We start from the raw sequence: 24,646 nt of genomic DNA, 5'->3' as shown, positions 1-24,646 counted from the left end.
ATGAGCACTTTCAGGCATCTGGTTGGCAGAGCTCTTGGTGCAGGGTTGGGTGATGCTTGTTTTGTACTGGTTTATTAATAGACATTTAGACATGGAGAAACAAACTCTGTGGCTTATGTAATACAGATAGATACTTACATAAATGTGCATACCATGTCCAATACTCACGCCTGGAGGGTTGCACTAAAGATTGCAAACCAACCTAAAATGGGACAACAATGTAGATAATCATATAATCAAATTAAATAACGTAAAATACATGTAAGAATGAAACCGAGTCATAGTATATATATTGTTTAATGTTTATGTCATTTTTCAAGATATATATTAAAACGCTTTCCCAACAGACAGGCACTCAAACACACAGCAGCATAAAAATATCACAAAAAAAATACAAAGCCGTACAATAGGTAAACTATAATTGTCTACTAAATATTGGCTCCAGTGATTCCTGAGTAGCAACGGGTAGGAGATAATTGTTGTTTGTTAAAACAAAATCTAAATATCCTCTAAAATATTTTACATACGATCATGACACAGAAAATCAGTGTCTGCAATAAAGATCAATTCAATTTAAAACAATAAAATGTCAAGCACACCTGTAAGAAGTGTAGTGGTGACTAAAACAATTAATTCTGCATTTAAGACTTATCTTTGGAGAAAACCGTTCAGAACAGAGGTGACCAAAACTTCACTAAAATACATCTTTTTATTCGTCATTTTCTTAATTAGCATTACAAAGGATGCAATACGTATTTTGCCATGCTAAACGCACCATGATGAATTAAATATTTACACATCAAATATTTCAGAGTGTCCTACCTTGCACTTTGCTAATTATAAAGCAGATATGGTTGTGCTATACAAAGCAATTGTGCACAGCAGAAACATTATAGGAATGAAAGAAACTGTAGCATTTACAGAAAACCATTATGACAACTATATTCGTGCAATGTAATTTCTTCTTTCAAATATTTCAGGACTGAATTAGAAAATGCTGTGTCAATATTTGACTGCTGAAGACAAAAATTACCAAGACACCTGCGCTTCAAAAGTTAATACAAAGATTGCCAATAAAAAGTAAAAATGCACTCCAGTTCTCCTACTGAAATCAACAGAGGTTCAGCTGACATATTTGAAGGTTAAAGGAGTAAGCCCACTCGCAAATACATGAGTTGAACTCCCACAGACTTCAAAGAAGTTCAACTCTTATACCTGTGAGGGACTTCTGATTTAGACAAACAGGAGAAGAGTCAAAAGTCTAATTTTTTGTCTTCTAAATAAAATAAATTAAAAAAGAATATATATATATATATATATATATATATATATATATATATATAAAATAAAAATGCAAGCATCCAGTGAAATGCACTTGAATCAGACTTCACTGGAGTGTTTCTTTAAGATTTCTAGTAAACCCTTACAACATGTCAAAGTAAAAAGAAAAAAAAAAAAAAAAAAAGACAGATCTCTTACTGGAATTTTATTGCTCTGTTCTTGACATAAAGTACACAATAAAAAAAAAATACTCTCTAAAAATTACATGAACAGAGCTGCTAGTGTTTTTGCAAAAATATACATTTAATAAAAAACTTCATCTAAGTATGTTTTTCTTATTTATTTTTTTTACAATGCAAATGAGTAACGTTCATGAACCATACATTTTACACAAGTCTAACGTTATGTTTAAAATTGGGAATAATCAAAACCTAGCGTTTTCCTATGTGGTATATGCATTGTTGGCTATAGTACATCATTTGGTTATAGAAAATGTGGTTGGTGCCTTTTGGAATAATAAAACTAGAAACTTCAAATAATTACTAGACTTCCCACTCTTTTTCCTATTATAGTGTTAACTAAGAGAATTTAGATTAGATTGGTAAGGCTTCAAGTGTGCTTGCATCTGTCCTTCACTTGCCTTCGCTGCCTTTTTCTTTGTCTTAGGTTAACAAATTATATTTAGATGAGTATACCTTCAAGTACCAGGCTGACAAATAACAAAGACATCTGTAAAAACAATTTAACAAAATATCTACCGGTAAGAACTGAAGCCAGTTAAGTCATGCAAATTGAATTTCTTTATGGTTAACTGCAGCACACCCCACATCCTGTGGTCCATCACGGAGCTTCACCATCACCTTCATTATTTAACTTCATTCATCAAAAATAACAATAATAATAAAAAAAGAAATGCGTGGAAGGAGCAGCTTTCCATGATAAGCAGATGTACCATGAAAATGTGTAGTCCATCCATGGGAGATATTCCTGAAGGCAATCATCCCAAGTGGGTAAACAAAACTTAATCACTATCAGACTCCTCTTTATATTTGGCTCTAATGGCTTGTCCATTCTGTAGTGGCATTTCCTCATAGTCGCTCCTGTTAACAAAAAGGTACTTATTAGACTGGAGTAAGATTGCTAATGCAATTACCACTGCAATAAAACCTGAGATACTCCAGATCCCAGTGGCCATTTTTGTTATTAAGTTGTTGAGAGCATTCACAGTGCTTGCAAAACCCACATGAGAGCAGAAGAAAAATGTATCGGTTAGCCCGTTTTCTATATTACCTATCCTAATGATAATAATTAACTTTTTCACATTTATTTGTAAATTTAGATATTTCTGCATACCTTACTTAGTTACAAAAGCAAATCACAAGTGTAAAAACGTAACCAATTTCTTGTGTATCACAATGTACACAACCGATGCCAGCTTGTATCAGTTTGGATAGCATCTACCTGGCCAGCTACCCAAAAAACACAACTCACGATATTCTGATGTTATCTGCACGCTAAGTTTTTAAATGGACAAATAACAAACCTACGTAGGATTAGGTATGTAGATCTGGCTCTAAATGTAATTGTGAATAATTACTAGAGGAATCAGGGTATCCAAATATATGTTGTAAAAAAGAAAATTAAATGAAAGTGAAAAGCAGCTCCAATATAGCTAATATCTGTAAATTAAAAACATATTCTAGGTGTATTATCTCAGTTCTTGAGCGTATATACTTGGCTTACCCATAAATCACATCGTCATCTGAGTCATTCAGCATTGAAAAGGCAGGATTATCCTTTAACTGAGACTCTGCGGGAAAACACAGTACAGAGAACGATGATTTCATATTGAGGGTTATAGAACACCGAGCACAAATCAGCAACAGAAACCAAAGCACGAGGGGTAAAACTAGGAAAACCGGATAGAGGTTAGAGAATTGTGCATTACACCACAGTAGCAAGCTTTATGGTCAGGTATCTAATAATAATAATAATTCAAAAAAAGAGTGGCAGTTAGCACATTGACCTTGTTCCTATGTTGCATTAGTCAATGAAAAGCTGATGTATCCAGCCATGATTCTCTCTAAGATACTCCCATATAAACACTGCCATTAAAGAAGCAGTAGTCAATTGTATGTATATTAGCAAAACATCTGTGTTCATATAGCATATATGTGTCTGGTGCTTCTTTGATACTGATTCCTGCTTTTAGTTGAGGCCGCTGGCAGAGTGATATCAGACAGGGGTCTTATTTAACGACTTCAGCAACTAAGCCAATTCTAACACCTATCTGCATGCAGTAAAATGCACCGGCGGTATGCAAAATGAATTTTAACATAAAATAGGACTGGAGTGCTTGTATTCAAATATTAGAGAAAGGCATGGGTACCAAGAGCATGCAACTTTCTTGGTTACACATGCTCCATAATAGGATGGATCAAACATACAGATCTTACACTTACCATAAAGAGCATTTTTTGATGGTGAGTACACAAAGGCCAGCGTGTAAAGATAAAAATTCAGAAGGCCATAAAAGGATAAGAATTCCGCAGGTGATAACAAGTAAAGGAAATAATACCAAGTCATGGCCATAGTGGTAGCATGCAACTGGAAATGGTTTGCAAAACAGGGTAACATTTCAGTTAGAGTGTTCACGCAATAATTGCTTAGAGCAATGGCTTTCAATTCCAGGCATTTAAGGCTGTAGACATGTCAGGAATTCTGTGTATCAGTGTCTGAAAAGAAGTAATTTATTTTTTTATTATCGAGGTGCCCACGCACACGCTGGGATATCCTTAAACTGTGGTCTGCGTGCAGCTCTCAAAGCCTGGAGCTGGAAACCACTGGCTTTTACTATTTTGGAAACATGGAATGACCGCAAGTACATAAAAACAGTAATTATTATTAGAATCTGAGGTAGTTATAATAAAAATGGCACAAATTATTTCCTTTGAATATATTCATAAATGGTACTTGGGTTTGGCTATATAGAAACAACATGACTGCACCAATGTATGCGTTCTACTGCAATTTCTTTAATCTGCCATGTAAAAAAAGTAACTGGCACATCCAATGTATAAAAAAAAAAAGTCAGGACTCGCAAAAAAATAGTTGATTGTAAGCTGGCGAGCAGGGCCCTCTCTACCTATAAGCATCACATGCACGTGGCATCTTTATGTAGCACCTTAAATATCTTATATGTAAAAAGACACTGCACCTTGACAACAACATCAAAAAAACCACAATATGAGCACCCCTTGAAGCACACAGGTGTTTATAAAGCAAATAATACCTATATAAAATACATTATCTGTTGACTGATGTTTCTTTAAAGACATATCAAATGTTGAAGTACACACAAGATAATAAGTACACGGTGACTGACAGAAGTGCAGGCAACCTTTGCCCACCAGGTGAGACAGACTTCCACAGTTAAAGGTTGGCTAAGGACAAAGGTTTATAGAAATCCCTCCCAAATAACCAAAAGGCAGAATTCCTATCGAGAAAACCTGAAGGGAAAAAAAACTCTCTCTAAACGTTCTAAATGACCTAAAGATTTCCAATCTTTGGAACGGGAAGAAAATGAACTAAACGGCCATTTTTGGAAGACAATATCTACGTCCAGTGCACCTGGTAGCCAGTGACCAAGATTGGCAGACCACCTACAGAAAAAAAACAAACAGTTTTTTTGTGAAGTATTCATGGACAGTAGAGCAAGCAGGTTTGATATATAACCCCCCTCTGATGCAAACAATCAGAGTGGGGTTATTTGCCATCTAATGGCAAACATGCTGGACTGCCGCACTGGCAAGAATTCCTGCATTTCAAGGAGATGACTGTCAGTACTGCCAGAGAGGACCGATGGTCACGGCTACGGAGGAACCTCTCTAACCCAGCTATGCCCCTATGTCACCAAGTGTGCTGCCTGCGATAGCAAAAAATACACATTTAGTCAGTATAGTTCTTGATTCACAAACTGATATGTTTTGATATATACCCCCTTACGGGCATTTATGTAAACAAGCCATAAAACACAGACTAGACCCACAAGATTTGCATTCATGTGGGGATGACACGTAATGACGACGACGTAAAGGTAACTAGTTAAAGGATATAATTCTGATAATGAGTAGACAGCTCTGCAACAAAGTTATCCTGTAGAACTTGCGCGCCAAACCTCAGGTAAAGAATAACAATGCTGAAGGAAAAAAAAACAAAAAAAAGACATTGAAAAGTAAATATATACATTCTCATAAATGTGATAATGATGAACACACAGAACAGCCAGAGTGACATTACAATAAACTTTTACAAAACAATCCTCCTCCCTCTGAGGACGAAATGAGTCCCAGTAGTAGCGTGTAGTTGCAGTATGTTGAATTTGATGTATAGCGATATAATTTATACATGCATGCAAATAGATTATATCGACGCACAAAGTGCCTCTGGGATTCTCATTCAGAAATATGGCACCTGACCATTACAAGTTGTATGCACACAGCAAAGACAGTTTAACCTACACAGTAAGTGGTAATATTTGTGATCTTGGCCAGCAGGAATAATGCGTCCTCTGGAAAACCTTCTTGGGAATCTCATATAATGTGGTTTTATCAGATAATTAAAACAGAGTGCTAGTGAAGCCAGATATATAACACACAAAAGTAACACAATGTCAAGAGGTTTCCTTTAATGGTGCTTCAGTGACAGGAAGTTAATCCCAGTGCAAAAAATTAATGCTATAATGAGTTGGGTAATCTCTGGCTTTGGCTGGGAAAGCCCACTGACAGGTAGTGTGCATCAACTTCACAAAAGTAAATGTCAAGATATCAGAGAAAGGTCATGGATGAGAGTTTCTATGATGCAGGAGATTTCACTTCTTTGTTTTAAAAGGCTCAATGTACATATGACTGCTCAATGATAATATTAAAAACGAGAGCTTGTTAAACTCAGAACCGGTGATTTTGACTAATCTGTCAAATAAAAAAAGTTGTACTGATCTGGATTATTTTTCCAAGTTAAGGTTATGGAGAGGAAGTGACTTTTAAAGCCCTTTCCTGACTTTTGTAAGTAAGCAATGAAATACAATGCCTATGGAACGAATAATTTTCTTTAGTGACTTTCAAATCCAGTCAAGATTGCTTTGTTTTCAGCATCTCAATGATGCTCTTTACCACCTTTATTGTTTTCATATCCACTAGTAACGTATGACATTATTTAGCCCAGCACTTCCATAATCAATTTGCACTAGCCCTTTATGGATGCTTTGTAATTTAGTGTCTATTCAAAATGTAACATTCTACATGCTTTAATGGCAATCACAAACATACCTGATGATAAGCACCACAAAAGTTAAAGCTGTGAGAAATTTTAGCCTCAAATCTATAAAAAAAAATACCAAGAAAAAAAAGTTAAGATAGAGTTTAAAAAACGAACATGTATTCATTTTGTTTTTCTAATCAAAATCCCATAGAAGCCAATTTTATCCAACCAAGGACCCCATTGTTTTATAATATATATATATATATATATATATATATATATATATATATATATATATATAGCTATATCTCCTCTAATATATATATTAGAGGATATATATTATTTTATGCAAATTTATTATACTACTAATAGGGAATCCATAGCACTTTATTTTTCTATGACACCATACATTTTAAGGCAAACAATAGTTCTATGGATTGAAAAAATAAAAGAAACTGCTACTTACCAACATATGGCATATTTCGAATTTCGGTACATGCCCGTATCATTAAAAACAGTAGATACAAGACGTACACAGCAGCTACCACCAAAAAGAAAATTTTCATCCCCTGTAGCAATGAAACATAATGCAAACTATTAGCTTACTGGTTGTTTTTGTAGCTACAGTAAAATAAGATATGCTTATGAAGAATTAAAAAAGTATTAAATATGACATAACAGGTCTTTGTTCTGTAAGTGAATCATTTTACATGAAATGCAATGGGAGTTGCCAAATGGTTTTAATATTAATCCAACACCAAATAAGAATTACTTTGCCCATCTAGCCTGCCTAGTAAGACGTAAGACTCAGACCATAGTCTCATTTTTCATTTTATATGTGTCTTATTCTAATTGTAAAGCAGAACTAATGGCTCCATAATATGCTTTAACAAAATAAAAACATTTTCTCCATCTTAATTTGTTTTTATTACTTAATACATTGTAGGCAAGGAATAAAAATGACTTACCTCAAAATTGCCAGTGTCTACTCTGTACTGGTAAGTCGGATCATGCAATTCATTAACGCTGAAAAGAGTAAAGAAAAACAAGCACTTCAAGACTAAAAAGACAAAAGACTTGTGACTGCTCCAACGGAAATAAACATTAATGTAATATGTGAAACAAAAATAAAAATTATATCCTTGTTTCTACAATAACTTGTTATAAGATATTTATTTTCACTACTACAAATTAAAATCATGAAACCCGCAGCGTAATCACAAAAAGGCCACCACCCAATTGCTTACCAAATGATATTTTTTATTTTTATTACACCAATTGTAATTGCCTCCCAATTCTACACTTCTCAATATGTAGTACTTTTCTGTTTGTTGTCTATTTCCTTTAATTAATTAACTTTGAATTGTTAGCAAATTTTCCCCCATTTTGTTGTAGACTTTGTCTATGGTTGATTTAATGTTGCATATATAATGTGTATAATACATATATATATATATATATATATATTTTGTTTGTTTGTTTACTCACATATGCAGTTTATGCATGTTTATGTTTCCTTGCTCACTTTTATTGGCATTCACATTGTGACATTACTTTACCCCACTGCAATCTTCTTTCCAGAATGCTACCACCAGTCCAATATTTTTCACCCATGTTATTCTTCATCTGCTGCACTCCTTTGCAAAGCTGTCTATTGGCTTATATTAGCCAATATACATTGCATAGCTATATTGCATAGCTTGAAGAATCAAGTTCATGGGCCTAACATACAAGTCATACAGGATTCTGCTACACCACACAGTTACAAAGTCATCATAAAATATTTATTTTATTCTATTCTATTTTTTTTTTAGAAGACTTTTCTACATTTTTGGGGAAAGCATGAGAAAAATCTATGTGCAATTTAAAGACAATGCTTACGTTTGCCATATTCCTAAGGTCACAGAAGCAAGCCACAGCAGACCAACAATGAACAGCTTGGGTAGATAGAACGGCAAGCATTTTCTCTCGCCCTGGAAAAAAAGGTTTAACGTTAATAATGCTGCATTTTATAAGTAGCATTTTAAACAAAAAATATACCAAGTAATCATCAATGTCATGTAATTTATGAAAAACACCCTAATCATGAGGCTGGCATATTTAGCTAAAGTGACATTGCACCCCTGACTACATGTTCTATTTTGTGTAGCTTTCAGTGCTATTTACAATATTTAGCACTTGTTTTCTTCCTCACCTACCTCCTTCATCTGAAGCAGGTTATGCACCCAAGCACAATGTCCATACATAAGCAAGACACCTTGCAAATATGTAAGCTGGGTTATCACTAAAGTCAATAGGAGCACTGGCAATACTTTTGTTCTTTCCCAAGTTTGTAGGTTTCCACAGAACTCACAAGTTAATACAACTGACCTTTGGCATAGCACATTTATGTGAGTAGGCACATAGGTACAGTAGTTTTGGTCTGCATTCAGGAAAGTGCTATATTAGCAGATTCCAAAGTTCTTAGCTCTTCCTAAGTTTCAGTGGACCCCTTGCAGGCACAAATGTCTGAATAAAGTTTAGCCCAAGTCGATGTGAAAATAGGTCACCTCCAGTCCTCATGGGTTAGCATGTATCTTTATGACATAAGGGCTACATTGCCTCTGAATTTCATTTTCCTCATCCTATATCAGTTATTTCTCAGCTCTACTGAAACTTGCATACTTATGTAACCAACAACTGTTTTATTTCAGTTGGAATCAGCAGAGCGCCTTTGTATCTGATGCAATAGCTTTCTAGCTAAAGATGATAAAGAGGTAGGCAACACTGTTCAACAATCTTCTGTATTTCTACATTTAGTAGAATTGATAAAGTAGAAAATAAGCAATGTAAAATATATTGGCTACCTGCACCCGAATTCCATGATAAACACATAACCAGAAGAGCAGCAGCGCACAGAGAAAGAGTGACTGGAAAAGGTCATCCAACATTCCAGGAAACCAACTGTTCATTAAGAATGTGAGAGGGAAGAACGGGTCTGTCAGGGAGAAGAGACAGAACGTCTAAGAATTTAAAGAGCATTTTGATGGCGCCCCTATTCATTCTGATATTCAGTTCACCAATACTATAAATCCACAAGAGAAGCAAATGCGTAGATTCCATTTACACATGAAAACATAACAAAAAGGTTAATCTACTGCAATAAGAGGTTTAACAGACTGCTAGGTTGTTAACCACAAAACATATTTCTATGGGGGGAAAAAACATTAAAGTAATATCCCACATATTACATACCATTGTAAAGGAGCAGCAGGGGTAAAAGGACAGACATCCACTTCTGCTCTATGCCCCAATCCCTCATAGAGAACTTCCGTAGGGAATGTGCAAATAAGCACTGCAAGTAATGAAATGGGTTCATTAATCCACAGCTAATTCTGCTTTAGGCAGTCTGAAATATGTGCAGAGAATGTAAGATGGAATCGCATACTGGTTCCTTGACATAGTCAACCTCATAACCATTTAGCAGTCACTACATTGTCCATACAATGCTCATGTTGTTCCTTCTTATACTACAATACTGAGGCCTTTGTTCTTAAAAATCAAACTTGTGATCTCGTGCAAACATATCACAAATATAAACAGCAGGTAAAAAGGTAATAAAAATATTAAAGTCCCTCATTTATTCTCAAAGACGGCATTTAATCATACTTGTGTATTTTTTTAAATTCACTGTACTCACCGTCACCATGAATGTGAGCACCACAAACACAAACCGAAACCAGATTTCCACTTGCGAAAACGTTGGGTTGTAGGTTTTCCACTAGAAGAAAAAAAATACATGTAAATAAGAGTTCTTAGTAGTAGAGTCTTTATGATAGAAGCGTGTTTGATTGTCTCGTCCTTAGCTTTAGGGTAACTGGTTGTATTTGTAGTAAGTTGCAAAATAAACCCACTGACTTAATGGCGTGAATGGGGTAAACACTGATGTTTTCTCCCTTAACCCTCAAGAGACTGACGTTTTACTGAAGATGTAGCCAGAAATATACTAGCCACTAAACTTTTTAATGAAAAAAAAATATGGAATTTTGATTTGAGAAAAATATCTAAATGATTTAAAAAAAAAAAAGACATTTAATTATAAAATGATTATTATAGGAAAAGTATTTTTAATTTTCTAAAATGCTTTTGGGTACTGCCAAAAGTAAACTTTAAAACAGGAGGTATATTTGAGGGTCTTATAACTAGTTGATTTGGGTCAGAGTAGAGGTATAAATGCCAACTGCATTGAGACACATGGTTTACTGTGTTTGAAGCTTTTTGATCCTTTAAGTGATTTCTTTTAGACTGTGCTAGAGGTTTTAGCATAATTTACCAGTCCATTGATCAAACATATGTGTTAACACAAACAGTGCGTTACAGGGGAATACTTACTGTAAAGGTTATGGCTGTGATGGGGTACATTAATAGCTTTAGATTTTCAAAGCTGACATTTACTGTGTACTGTGTGTAATTTAAGTAGCCCATATGAGCCACAATGATTTCATCACATTTCTGTAATAAAATAAAAAGAAAGTATGAGCAACGCAAATGACATCTTTAGAAATAAACGCATAAAGAGTCCCATCGCAGAGAAAGTCATAACTGAATCAGCACTGAAAACCAGATTTCATTTTTGTCAGCTCCGACAGAGACATATTTATTAATTTCCAATGATCCTTGAGTGAACATAGATGTGCATAAGCTCTGGCAAAAGACTAAGCTGATTCTCATCATGCCTCCGGAATGAGTGCCTGAGAACACAGCAACAATTACCAAAGGGATGTGGCAGCTTCCACATACATCACAACATATAAGTGTCATACATTAGTATTAGAAATAGAATTGATGGTACTCCAAATTGTCAGTGGCTTTCACACATCAACAGCAAAAAGAGCGCAGACTTCTAACATTCAATTTTGAAACACAGATGTCATAATTTTATCAATGATGACTTTTAAGAAATGGCACAAGTGGAATTATTTTTATTATTGTTATTTTATTATTAAAATATATTATTATTACTCTGCCAACAGCGGAACACACAAAGGCAAAGTGAAACATACCTGCGCGCAGCTAATGGTTCTGGGCCGTACGTGTTCTTGGTTATTGATAAAAGTCACAGTGGCATCTGTTGTTACGCCGCGTATTTTCACTGTCATAGTGATATTAGTTTGGATTTTTAGAGCTGTAGAAGGATAAGAATAACAAATGAGAAACAGATAAAACGAAACAATTACTAAATACCAAAACATTGTTTTAAATGCCTGCTATATAAGTCAGAGTCTTGGAATGAGCAAGGTGGAGGCGTCAAACCTCAAAACAATACTCTGGTATTGGGATGGTTTGGGCCTTAACATAATAATAAAGAAAGAAAGAAAGAAAATAGCATTACTATCCCCTTAAATGTTCCATATATATCCGTACCAAGATAAACATTAACAAATGATCAGAAGTTATTGCTCTTTCTGTGCCCTGGCAGTGTTCTTCCTATTACATTGGGTACATGTACACTTCTTCTTTCTAGCAAGTTGTGAGTTTCCACTAGATTTGTTCTTTTAAGGATTTGACAAAACCCACCAAATGGTAAACAACTGGCGTATGGCATATTGAAGATGAATTGTAATGTGAAATTGAAATGTTTTACTCTACAGAAAGGGCCGTAGATATCTGGAATATACATCCACAGGCAAATACAGCAGAAGATTTCCAGAACGCTTGGGACATGCAATATACTGATGTAATGAATAGATAGGGTTAGTGAAAGGTGCAGACTAGATGAGCTGATTGGTAAATCAAATTAATGGCAAATATTTCTTAATTCTGGTTCTCCAGGAGTGCCTGCTACAGTCTTCTCCACATTATGATTCAAAATGCTTTTCTGCAGTGAGGACAGACTTTAATCACGTCAAGTGTATATGTTGTTAAGATGTATGTAAACATTTATCATTTGTGGCCGATATTTTCTACTTTAAGAAAGAGTCAAATTGTGAATAGCTTACCATCAGCCTTGTTCAGTTGTATTTGACATGTGAGCCATAGTTGCTGATTATATGTGGATAGGACTGGAGATTTTAAATCATGCTTGGAAGAACATAAAACACAAGAGTTAAAAAAAAATGCATTCCACAGAAAAAGCCATTGTGGCTTATAGAATATTTCAACATTCCATTAAGCCTATTGAAAATTTTAATTTTTGTAAGACATGTACATATCAATCAAAATCCTTTTTTTTTTTTTTCTTAAAAAATCTTCTGAAACAAAAATGCACACACATAGGATACATTTTAAACGAATATCTGTTTCCACACACTCTGGAATATAGCAAAATCAAAAAGCCAAAGCTGCCATTTTTGAGATGCTGGAACCAGCCCAATCTGACATCAACAATCATACTACGGTCAAAGTCACTTAAATAATGCTTCTTTCCCATTCTAAACAAGAACTATACCTCTTGGCTATTTATACCTTCTTTTTATATTCAAGTAAAAGCATTCATTTATTAGTAGAGTTTTTAAGAGGCTTGTCACCTACTGAAATTTCCTCTTAAAGCCCATTGATGTTTGGCCCAGGATGATGGCTAAGAAGTCACGCAAACAAAAACATCCTTACCTTGGACGCATTTCCTGCTGTTGGTCCAACTGCTGTAGATTCAATAATGTTTGGTCCTAACAGAATAGAATGGACCACAATAACAATAATTCAGTAGCAAGCAGCTACATTAATAGCGCAGGCTGCATGAAAGATTTCTGAACTCATAATTTCAACTGCCCTTAAAGACTGAAGAATCACTTAAAATGCCCTTTATATTATAATATAATAATATACTGTACCACACTTTATAAAATACATGCGTGGTCGAAGTACGAAACAGGCGTTAAAAAAAAATGTTTAGAACAATGTATCCATGTTAATAATATCATTAAAAAAAATAGCTGTCACCAAGGAGTTTTAAACCACATTATTTATGTACATTCCATCACAATGCAATGTTAGTGCATATGATAGCAGAGAGGTCAAGTTAAATTTCCATGTGTCCCCCTTGCAAATGTATGGAGGGACTCTGCAGTGTAGAATGATTATTATTATTAGAATCAAGTAAATACCGGTAAATGTAACTCTTTCTACAACCTAAGTTCTAAAAGTTTGTATATTATAAGATTTTCCCATAATATATCTGAAAAAATAGACTTTTGGCATTTTGGAGTAGTTTCTCAACTATGAATTTAAATCACAAACTAAACACAAAAACTAAAATAGGATTATTTCAATATGTAATCATTCTGCATATCAGGTGATTTTATTTAAGCATATCTAAGACAGCCTGGTGAAAAAATGTTGATAATGTTATAACTTGAAATATTGCATACAAGAATTTGTTTTAGGATTTATGAAACATTATTTTCATATCAATTATTAAATGTTAAAATGTAATGTTAAACTAGGATTTTATTAATGCACTGCATATATATCTACTTATGGACCATCTCAAAAAACTCCGAAATCATTTACATTTACGGTTGAGGTTTTATTAGGTTTATATTGAAAGAAAAAGAAATATGTGCCCTGTCGAGTTAAGAAAACATGATAAAGTATGAAGACAAAAATATGTGTGAAAGTATGGGAGTGAATTATTGAAGAATGTTGATAGACAAGAATGAATTCTAATAGAAAGTACATATATTGCCCAAGCACAACAATGGCTGTGGCGTAACTTAAATAATCGCTTAATTTAAAGGAAAACATTTTTTTTACCCTGTAATCTTTCTAACACAGCCTTAAGTCAGTTTCTCCCCAATATTTTTCCCTCTGCCTTACTTTTGATGACATATGTTACACAGCTAGGGGGAGTGGGGGCAGGCATGAGATATATATATATATATATATATATATATCAGCCCTCTATATGATTTGGGCTGATATATATCATATGAGTTATTTGCAAATAATTTCTAAGCCTTAAAACACAAACCATGTAACATTGTTAAAAAGTTTCTTACCCGCAACACCGATAAAAACTGTCAACCCAAAGCAGATGAAGAAAACAACAAACACCAGAACAAAGTGGCGTTTCGAGAGGGTGTACAGTCGCATAGGGGCCAACCTGTAACACACAAGAAATCATGTTAAGCTCTCATATAGTGGAGGTACATGCAGTAGACCTAATTTGAGGATACTTTATCTCAATCATCTTCCTATTGACTTTAAGCTTATTTTACCTTTTGAATCGAATTCTAATGTTTCTTTACGCTGAGCACCACAAGGTGGCCAGAAGGATAAGGTAGGTGGGTGGGTGGGTGGTCCTGCAGCAAGTAAACCTTACTCATCTCCTTCCCTATCCGAATTTGGTCACCTGATACAATACACTAAATAAACCTCTTTTATAGGGTTTACAATTTAGTACTATATATGTAGTAGCAACCCTTATGCTCAGTGGGAGCAGCCATCTTAAATGCTTGATGACGGGTAATAACTGAGTCCCAATACAGTTACCCTTCTGAAAGCCTAATCAGTAATGATCCGCAAAGTGCACCATATCCTGTTGGAGGTGTATTATTGGATCAAACTAACATTTAAATGTCCTCAGCTGGGTGCCGACATACTGGGAACAAAGGGAGGAAATCTAGAACACCAAATAATATACCCTAAGAATAAAAGGATTTGAAAGTGTATTTGTTACATACATAAACTGTATGGCCTGTCTTTAGTATATGTGGCAAAACAGATGTTCTTAAATCAGGGGAAGATCTTTTCTAAAAAGTCCTGATCGGTGCTCCTTCATTTGAAGATATATCTAATTTTGCTGTATAACTGCAGAAGACATACTTTATTTGCTCAACAAAACCAGCATATTGTGAGTAAGCCAAATATTTGGATAACTGTATTTGTTTAAGTATATTTTTAAATTGTGTTTTATCGGTATCCATCTGACACTTCAGGGATCTCTAAAATTATGAAACACGGACAATAAATGCAATTGAACCATGAAGTAGATTAATCCGGGTCCCTAATACACATCATTTTTCATAGAATTGGGCTCTATTCTCTAAATAGAGCCCAATGCAGAAAGAGCTTGGCACGCCTAGTATAATGTATAGTTAAATCAGTGAGATTTCTTCCAAGTCTCCTGTTAAATTTGATTTGACTTTACTAAGAAGGTGGTAGAAAAGCAGAATAGCCTCGCAGCAGAAGTGTTACAGGCTGAATATAAGAGACCAAGGACTGTGTCTTTATATCAGGAAAAATGGCCAGACTAGATGGTTCTTATTTGCCCTAAAATTCTATGTATCTAAGTGTTATGAAAATGATTTTCCCATTTTATGATTTACGTCATAGACAGCAGAATGACAGTAGAATTAATTTAATATAAAGGCTGAACTATTGACCTACTGGTCAATAGTTGTCCTAGGATCCCAACAACAACAATAACAACAAAGTTGCTATACAAGCTATCCTAGCCTGAGGCGATAACAGCCAGTTCTTGCGTTATTGGTGTTGCTTAGTTACATATAGGCAGAGGCACATTTTCTTTTGATTCACATGTGTGTAGGTATAGGATGTGTTAGTGATTCCGGTGTGCATGGTTACAACCAAAATATTGTGCACCTTTCAACCGAAAAAACTGTCACCTGTTTTGTAAGCGCCCTGGGTTATAGACCGGAATCCTTCCCACGTTTCATCAAGTAGTCGTTATGACCAACGGAGTTCCACTTGATATTGTTTTGCTGGGTTTCTTCATCATCTCTGTAAGCTGACCATCTACCGAAGCTAAGTATTATTGTTATGTTATTGCAATCTGTTAAGACTGGTGTGTGATTTTAATTCTGCTGATCATTAAAGTATAATTACCATTCACCACAGTATTTAAGTATTTCTCACCATATGATCGACTGGAATACCTCATATTATATACCATTTGTATATCAAGATACAGAGTGTATATAGATTAAATAAATTTTATTGTTGTTATTAAGGTTCCCTGATTACCTTAATTAAATAATTTAAAGTTAGAATCAGGCCACAACCAAAACAATTGGCGTAGTCGGCAGGATTCGAACCTGCGCGGGGATTGTTGGGAGAATTATTTGTTGTTTTGCAGTAATAATTGCTTGTTGTTACGGTGTGTTAGTTTAAGATGTTTGCTTTGTTTAAAAAGAGATCACCAGCTGTGGGAAGGCAAGAACGGTCTAAGTATGGAACTATTCCTGAGTGGGCTAGTTTCGGTTGTTGGCAGTCTGTAGCTCAAGAGTTGATTAAATATGCCGCCCCAATATACCCTGAGACTGGGACAGAGTTGGGGAACCATGCTTTAAGGTTGAATCTGAGTGTGTATGGTAAAAATGAGCGAAAGGCTGCGAGTGAGACAGGATGGATTATTATGCAGGCATTGCAGAGAGAAGTGCAAAAGAGGTTAGAGTTAGAAAGTAAGTTTCAATCTGTGCAAGATGAATTGATAATGACTAAAGAATGTATGCATAGCAATGCTGCACGAGCTACACAGCTGGAAGATAAGTGTGCAACTTTAGTTGTAAACAAAATTAATAAAAAGAGATACCAGAAAGGTAAAAAACCTATGCCAGTCACTAAAGTTAAGGCAATGGTTATGAATTGTGGATGGGATGAGGAATCATTTATGTCTTCCTCAGATGAGGAGAATGAGTATGTTATTGTTTCTGATAGTGAGAATGAAAAGCAAAAGGCCCGCCCAATAATAACTCAACAACGGAAACGTAAGATTCACAGAGACCCTGATGGGAATCTAGGAATGCGTGAAACTGCACGTGATGAAGTGAATGAGGTTGTGCGTGGTTATACTCAAACTGAATTAACCGAACTGGCAAAGAATTTTAAGCAGAGTGTGGATGAGAGCATTGGAGAATGGCTGCTTAGACTCTGGGACTCTGGGGCAGATAGCGTAATGTTGAATGCCACAGAAGCAGTTGCTATGGGTCAGATTTCTCTCCATCCACAGGTTCGACAGGTTTTGAGGAAAGTTAGAGAGATTAAAGGGAATTTTCCTATGCTAGATATGGTTCGCCATGCTATGTTACAAGTGTTCCCTTCCCATGTAGATATTGAACCTACTACTCCTTGGTTTACAATAAAAGAAGCTATTAATAGAGTAAGGATTATGGGTTGTGTTGCTGGTATGGATACTGATAACTGGGAGGGACCAGATATGGAAGATTTTACAACTAGTATGCGATCACGTTTCTTAAAAACTGCACCACTGGCTATGAGACCTTCTCTGTTGTCATTGCTTAGTGGGTTGGGGAGTGCTGGAAAAGTACATCAAATAACCGCATTATTAGCTGAAGTGGGAGAATTAGAACAAGAAATGAGGCCTAAGAAGGGGGTGTTTAAAGCAAATAAATCAGGAGAGGTAACAGGGAGAGTGACACCTAGTGGAAGGATTAAGATTTCTAGAAAACAAATGTGGATTGATTTGTTAAAAGCTGGGGTGCCCCGAGAGGAAATAAATGGTATTACAACCACTGAAATGTTAAAAAAATGGAAAGAGGTTGTAAAAAGCAATGTGCAGAAAAATATGCAGGTACAGAAAATGGGTGACATTGACACATTTGAGGAAATATATTTACTAGATATTTTATCCTCTGAGACCTCACAAGACAACACACAATCTCAAACACAGAAAAATAAAACACATCACCCACATAACATAATCGCAACCGCTAAGACCAAAGATACAAATAGAGTACAGACAAAACCCCTTTACCCTACAGATGACTTGCTGATTCACGAACAGACTAATTGGGCAGATGTAACACAATATTGACAAGATGGCAGATCTCCGGTAGTACATGTATCATCAGTATCTGCTGGAGATCGTCGCCCACATGTACCATTGACTGTTTGGTGGGGAAGGGGGAGGGAAGCAACCCAGGTACTAGCATTGGTAGATACTGGGGCAGAAGTAAGTGTACTTCATGGTAATCCTTCAAAACTGTCAGGACCCATAGTGAGGGTGGAAGGTTTGGGTGGGAGGATTACAAAAGCAGTACAGGTTAATGTATCACTATCCATAAACAAAGGCCCCAAATTTAAAGCAAATGTTTTGGTTACAGAATTGCCAGACAACATTTTGGGAATTGATGTTCTTATGGGACAAAGTATTCAGACACAATGGGGGGTATTTACTTTCGGGTTTCCGCACAAGCCATATTACCTTAGACCAGTCAAGGATATTGTGCGGGGACATGCAAAGTGGACACCAGTGGTGATTCCTCCCCCAGATATGCCGGTTTGCTTGAAGCAATACCGACTTCCTGGGGGACAAAAAGAGATTAGTGAAACGATTGCTAAACTTTTAGAATCCGGTGTAGTGCGACCCGCTGTTAGCCCTTTTAATGCGCCCGTGTTTCCTGTTAAAAAGTCTGAGGGCTCTTGGCGTTTGACAATAGATTATCGGGGATTAAACAGGGTAGCGCCTCCTTTGAGCGCAGCTGTCCCGGATATTGTCACTGTGATTGAAAAAATAGCCAAACAGGCCGGAGCATGGCACGCGGTAATCGATTTAGCGAATGCCTTCTTTTCGATCCCCATTGCACCAGAGTCACAGGACCAGCTTGCTTTTACTTGGGAGGGAAGACAGTATACCTTTCAAGTACTGCCACAAGGATATCTACATTCTCCTACCATCTGTCATGGATTAATAGCAAGAGATTTAAGCACATTAACCCTAAAGACTCCTATATTCCATTACATAGATGATATCATGCTTACAGGAACTAAGGAGGAGGTTGAGGAAGCACTCCCATTGCTGGTAAATCATTTGACTGGAAGAGGTTGGGCTATCAACAAGGATAAAGTACAAGGACCTGCTACAGAGGTAAAATTCTTGGGTATGCTATGGACAGGTCCTGTGCGTAAAATACCACAGCCCGTGTTGGACACCATCCAGAATACACCTGAGCCTACTACAATCAAAGAAGCCCAAAAGTTTTTGGGGGCTGTGGGATATTGGAGAGCCTTTATTCCACATCTTGGACTTTTGTTGCGTCCTATTTACAATGTTACTAGGAAAAAGTCTACTTTTGCATGGGGACATGAACAACATACCGCATTCGTTGCAGCAAAGGAAGCGATTATACAGCATCAAGGCCTGGGACCTATTCGTTCAGGAGCGCCATTTCAATTGGACGTTATGGTAACTGATAATGTGGCATCTTGGGGATTGTGGCAGCCGCACCAAGAAAAAGGTCAAAGAGCTGTTCCCATTGGTTTCTGGTCAAAGCAACTGACAGGTGCTCAGCAGAGATATACTCCATTAGAAAAAAATCTACTGACTGCCTACCTGGCCCTACAACATGTGGAACCTATGACCGGAACAAGCCCAGTAAGTGTAAGGACTGATTTGCCTATTGCAGGCTGGGTGCGTGATGATGGACTACCATTAAAGACAGCTGTGGCACAAAACCAGACATTGATGAAGTGGAAGTGGTACTTACAAGAAAGAGGTGGAATCAAAGCAGGCGAAATTAAAGAATTAACAAAGCTTCTCTCTGGTTTAGTGACTTATGAAACCTTATCGCACCCCACTTTCAGAGAGGTACCAATACTACAGCCTTCTCCAATCAAATCAGCTCCACCTTATGAGCAACTGAATGAGGACCAGCGAATTACCGCATGGTTTACAGATGGGTCAGCTGTCCTGACGTATAAAGGAAGGAAGTGGACTGCTGTAGCATACAACCCAAAACAACAACTTATTCTTCAAGAAAAAGGAAACGGAGGTTCAAGTCAATATGCTGAACTGGTTGCCGTATCAATGTTGCTTGAAGAAACAGAAGATCATCAGATCTTCATCTACACTGACAGCTGGGCAGTATACAAAGCGTGTACAACCTGGATGCCCGCTTGGAAAGCTAATAAGTGGCTTATTCATGGTAAACCAGTGTGGGGTGGAGAAGAGCTGTGGGGGAAGATCTGGAATACATCAAACACCCGTATAATCCATATGGGTCATGTAAGTGCTCATATGAAAGAGACTTTAGGAAATGAAAATCCTAACAACACGGCTGACAAATTAACAAGAGTACATCAAGCAAAAGATGCAGACCCAGTGGATCCAGTACTATTAAGGTTGGCAGCTTGGGCCCACGACATGGCAGGCCATAGAGGAAATGCAGCCACATTTGAGTGGGCACGAACAAGAGGATATCCAATTACTTTTGAGATGATTACACAAGCACAAGCAGCATGCCCTACCTGCAGTGAAATAAAAAAATGGCCTCTAACTAAGCAAGCTCATGGACATTTAAATAGAGGTAAAAAAGCTGGACAAATTTGGCAGTTAGATTATATCGGTCCATTGCCAAAAGGAAGAGGAGGACTGATATACTGCTGCACTGCAGTGGACACATTTTCAGGACTGTTAAAGGTTTTCCCTTGTAAACATGCCAATCAAGCATCAACACTCCAAATGTTACAAAGTATAGTCACTGCTTATGGACTACCATCAGAAATACAGACTGACAATGGAACTCACTTCACTGGACAGCTCATCCAGCAGTGGGCTCAAGACTCTGGGATACAATGGATATATCACATCCCCTATCATCCCCAAGCCTCAGGGTTGATAGAACGGTGCAATGGGCTTCTAAAAGAGCAAATTCGCAAGCTGACCCCAACCAAAACACTGAGAGGGTGGGATCGGGTACTTCCACAAGCAGTAATGATATTAAATAACAGACCGATAGGAAGGTTTTCACCCTATGAAAGACTGACTGGTAAAGCAGATACGCTGACAGTAGCACTAAGACTGAAATTTATAGGGACACTTCCTGTACAGGTGGGAAAAAACAAATTCAGGGTTAACACTCAAAATGTGATCAAGGTAGAAGAGGGAGGAGAATGGCTAACATGTAAATTATGTATAGGTGGTCAGGTACCTGAAGGGACAGAAGTGATTCTCCAACTGACTGATGAGTTATGTAAGAATGAGTGGATGACTTTAGGGAATGTTAACACAAAATCTGAATTTTGGGAAGCGTCACTTACTAGGGAATCATCAGGGGTTTTAACATTAGGAACAGAGTTGGGCATTCTATCAATCTGGATACCCAAGCCACTCCTGATCACATGGGATAAAAGTAGCCCAATGCAAACAGGTTCCAAAGTTTGGGTCCTCCCTACAGCTGGTAATCAACAAAATAGACAGGCAGGTGAAGTAATAGCTGATGGGCCTGGTGATACTAAAGCTGTTTTGTTAAGAGGAGATGCTTACCCTGTCTTCTTTCCTTCCAACAGGCTTGTGGCGATTTAAATCCAATGGATCCATGGTCATCAAATTCATATATGAATTTACTGGCGAGATACTCAGGAATATCAAATAGCACTGAATGTTGGATATGTGGAGCCATTTCTTTCAGTGAGGAAGGTGGATACCCATTTATCGGTGTTCCGTGGACATTGGAAGACTTGAAACGAATCAATACAACTGGATTCGGCTGGTACAGAGAAGAGGGGATGCCACATTCTACTGAGAGACTGCGTATTCTGAATATCCCAAAAGAAGGAACTGTTTGTGTCACTTCAAGTACAAATGGGAATAATGCTACCCAATTGGGCCATTCAAATTGCAGCTCTGCTTGGATCAAGGGTCATGGTAATGCTGATCATTGGAACATAATAGTCAATGAATCCACTCCCATTATAAAGATTATAAAAACTCCAACCGGTGGTATAATAAAAAGACTGAACTTTCCTTTTATAGCCCATATGATGGACACATGCTTTAGTGGACCTCCTGATGACAGTTACAATGTTCTCCCTAGAGGTGTATATTTTCTGTGTGGAAACTGGGCATACAGATGGTTACCACAGTATTGGGAAGGGGAATGTTATATTGGCTCAATTATTCCAGCAATACGCAGAGTAAATGAGTTTCCTACTGGTAGAATTAGGAATCGTAGATGGACTAATTTTATTGGGGATATAGAAGCGAATTCAGGAATAGTATTCCCTTCATATGGTGTTTATTGGGCTTTTAATAGATTGGAAACACTGTATAAATTATTTGATGAAGCTTTAAACTCTACAATGGACTCAATCGATAAATTATCTCAGGAGCAAATACAAATTAGGGCAGTTGCATTGCAGAATAGGTTAGCCCTAGATTATCTTTTAGCAGCTAAGGGAGGTGTATGTGGTTTAGTTGGTAACGAATGCTGTACTTACATCATAAATAATGCTGGAGCAATATCACATGATTTATCTAAAATAGTAGATATACAAAAGAAGCTCCATGAGCCTCCAGATCAGAGACTATTCAGCTGGTTTGGAAATTTAGGCGGAATTGTGGTACACTGGATGCTAATGTTTATTGTAATTTGTGCTCTTGCTTACCTATGCCTCTCATGTATTCAATGTGTCATGAAGCGTGTCATATGTAAAAGGTCTTTGCCCATAGGAAAAGTTTCAATGCATGATATGAATGGTGCTCTATGACGAAAACCAACAGGTGGTTTGTTATGAAAATGATTTTCCCATTTTATGATTTACGTCATAGACAGCAGAATGACAGTAGAATTAATTTAATATAAAGGCTGAACTATTGACCTACTGGTCAATAGTTGTCCTAGGATCCCAACAACAACAATAACAACAAAGTTGCTATACAAGCTATCCTAGCCTGAGGCGATAACAGCCAGTTCTTGCGTTATTGGTGTTGCTTAGTTACATATAGGCAGAGGCACATTTTGTTTTGATTCACATGTGTGTAGGTATAGGATGTGTTAGTGATTCCGGTGTGCATGGTTACAACCAAAATATTGTGCACCTTTCAACCGAAAAAACTGTCACTAGTTTACCATTGATACGGTTGCTATTTACATAGCAACCTATCAATACTATAGTAAAAAACACCTTAAAAAGAACCATACACCATATGCTAGTGGAACTTCAATCCAGGGCTTGATGGTGCCTGGATCCAGAGGGCTTCACCTGTTTTGTAAGCGCCCTGGGTTATAGACCGGAATCCTTCCCACGTTTCATCAAGTAGTCGTTATGACCAACGGAGTTCCACTTGATATTGTTTTGCTGGGTTTCTTCATCATCTCTGTAAGCTGACCATCTACCGAAGCTAAGTATTATTGTTATGTTATTGCAATCTGTTAAGACTGGTGTGTGATTTTAATTCTGCTGATCATTAAAGTATAATTACCATTCACCACAGTATTTAAGTATTTCTCACCATATGATCGACTGGAATACCTCATATTATATACCATTTGTATATCAAGATACAGAGTGTATATAGATTAAATAAATTTTATTGTTGTTATTAAGGTTCCCTGATTACCTTAATTAAATAATTTAAAGTTAGAATCAGGCCACAACCAAAACACTAAGTAACCCCATTGTGAAGCACGTAGGTTTCTTTCCTAAAAAGCGAGTAGGGGAGCAGTAGTGAAATGATATATTTTATATTAATTACTTTACTATTTATTATGAAGGGGCACCAACTCCTTCTGTTACAGAGCCTGGTTTTTCAAGTATAATTAAAAGTTACTGCATTACAGTTTATCTGTCATTTTACCAAAACATTACATTTTACAGTAATAAAAACATTCTGTGTGGGCTGCTCACCAAAGCTGCAGTTGTCCCGCCACCTACAAGACCTCTTAGAACCACAATGGCGTCTGCAGCTAAAGTGCCCCCTAAAAGTATTGCTGAATGCGTGACTGAGCAGAATTCCTGTACATCTGCTCAACAGTCTCCTCCATCTCAGACTATTATGTCAGATGCTTTACAGGAGAACAAAGAGCTGGAGCAACTAGAGGAGCCGCAGCACGATGTGCCTTACTTCCGAAACATACTGAAGTCTGAGACTGAGCGGCTTTTCATACTGTCCACGGAGTGGGAAAAAAAAGTTGATGCAGACATTCCAGAGGATGCAAAGGGTCTGATACGCACAACTGTTGGGCAAACACGACTCCTAATTACAGAGCGGTTTAAACAGTTTGAGGGACTTGTGGACAACTGTGAATTCAAGCGTGGTGAAAAGGAAACGACGTGCACAGATCTCAATGGTTTCTGGGATATGATCTACTTTCAGGTTGAAGATGTGGGTAAGAAGTTTGTCAATCTTGGGAAGCTAGAAGAGAAC

The 24,646-nt window shown here is 36.9% G+C and overlaps 1 protein-coding gene across 2 annotated transcripts in view; it reads right to left on the bottom strand.

Moving 5' to 3' along the window:
• Window positions 1–2,302: 2,302 nt before the first annotated feature.
• LOC149288018 (transmembrane protein 181-like) overlaps window positions 2,303–24,646 on the bottom strand; it is a 31,815-nt gene continuing 9,471 nt past the window's right edge. The window contains exons 2-17 of one of the 2 annotated variants that reach the window (XM_089492197.1): window positions 14,485–14,620; window positions 13,708–13,734; window positions 12,519–12,600; window positions 11,583–11,704; window positions 10,912–11,031; window positions 10,220–10,300; window positions 9,775–9,874; window positions 9,387–9,517; window positions 8,422–8,513; window positions 7,509–7,566; window positions 7,007–7,109; window positions 6,609–6,660; window positions 5,397–5,479; window positions 3,744–3,833; window positions 3,025–3,091; window positions 2,303–2,381 (exon numbers count right to left, since the gene is read on the bottom strand). In XM_089492197.1, coding sequence (XP_089348323.1) covers window positions 2,303–2,381; window positions 3,025–3,091; window positions 3,744–3,833; window positions 5,397–5,479; window positions 6,609–6,660; window positions 7,007–7,109; window positions 7,509–7,566; window positions 8,422–8,513; window positions 9,387–9,517; window positions 9,775–9,874; window positions 10,220–10,300; window positions 10,912–11,031; window positions 11,583–11,704; window positions 12,519–12,600; window positions 13,708–13,734; window positions 14,485–14,620 — 1,423 coding nt within the window. Of the gene's footprint in view, window positions 2,382–3,024; window positions 3,092–3,743; window positions 3,834–5,396; window positions 5,480–6,608; window positions 6,661–7,006; window positions 7,110–7,508; window positions 7,567–8,421; window positions 8,514–9,386; window positions 9,518–9,774; window positions 9,875–10,219; window positions 10,301–10,911; window positions 11,032–11,582; window positions 11,705–12,518; window positions 12,601–13,110; window positions 13,185–13,707; window positions 13,735–14,484; window positions 14,621–24,646 lie in introns of both variants that reach the window. The other variant, XM_089492196.1, reaches the window with a different exon arrangement.

This window comes from Sceloporus occidentalis, unplaced genomic scaffold, assembly GCF_023333645.1.
Source record: "Sceloporus occidentalis isolate IW3139 unplaced genomic scaffold, rSceOcc1.0.p SCAF_54, whole genome shotgun sequence".
NCBI classification, from domain to species: domain Eukaryota; kingdom Metazoa; phylum Chordata; class Lepidosauria; order Squamata; family Phrynosomatidae; genus Sceloporus; species Sceloporus occidentalis.
The sequence above is the reverse complement of the archived record's forward strand: the minus strand, read 5'-3'. Positions and strand labels throughout refer to the sequence as shown.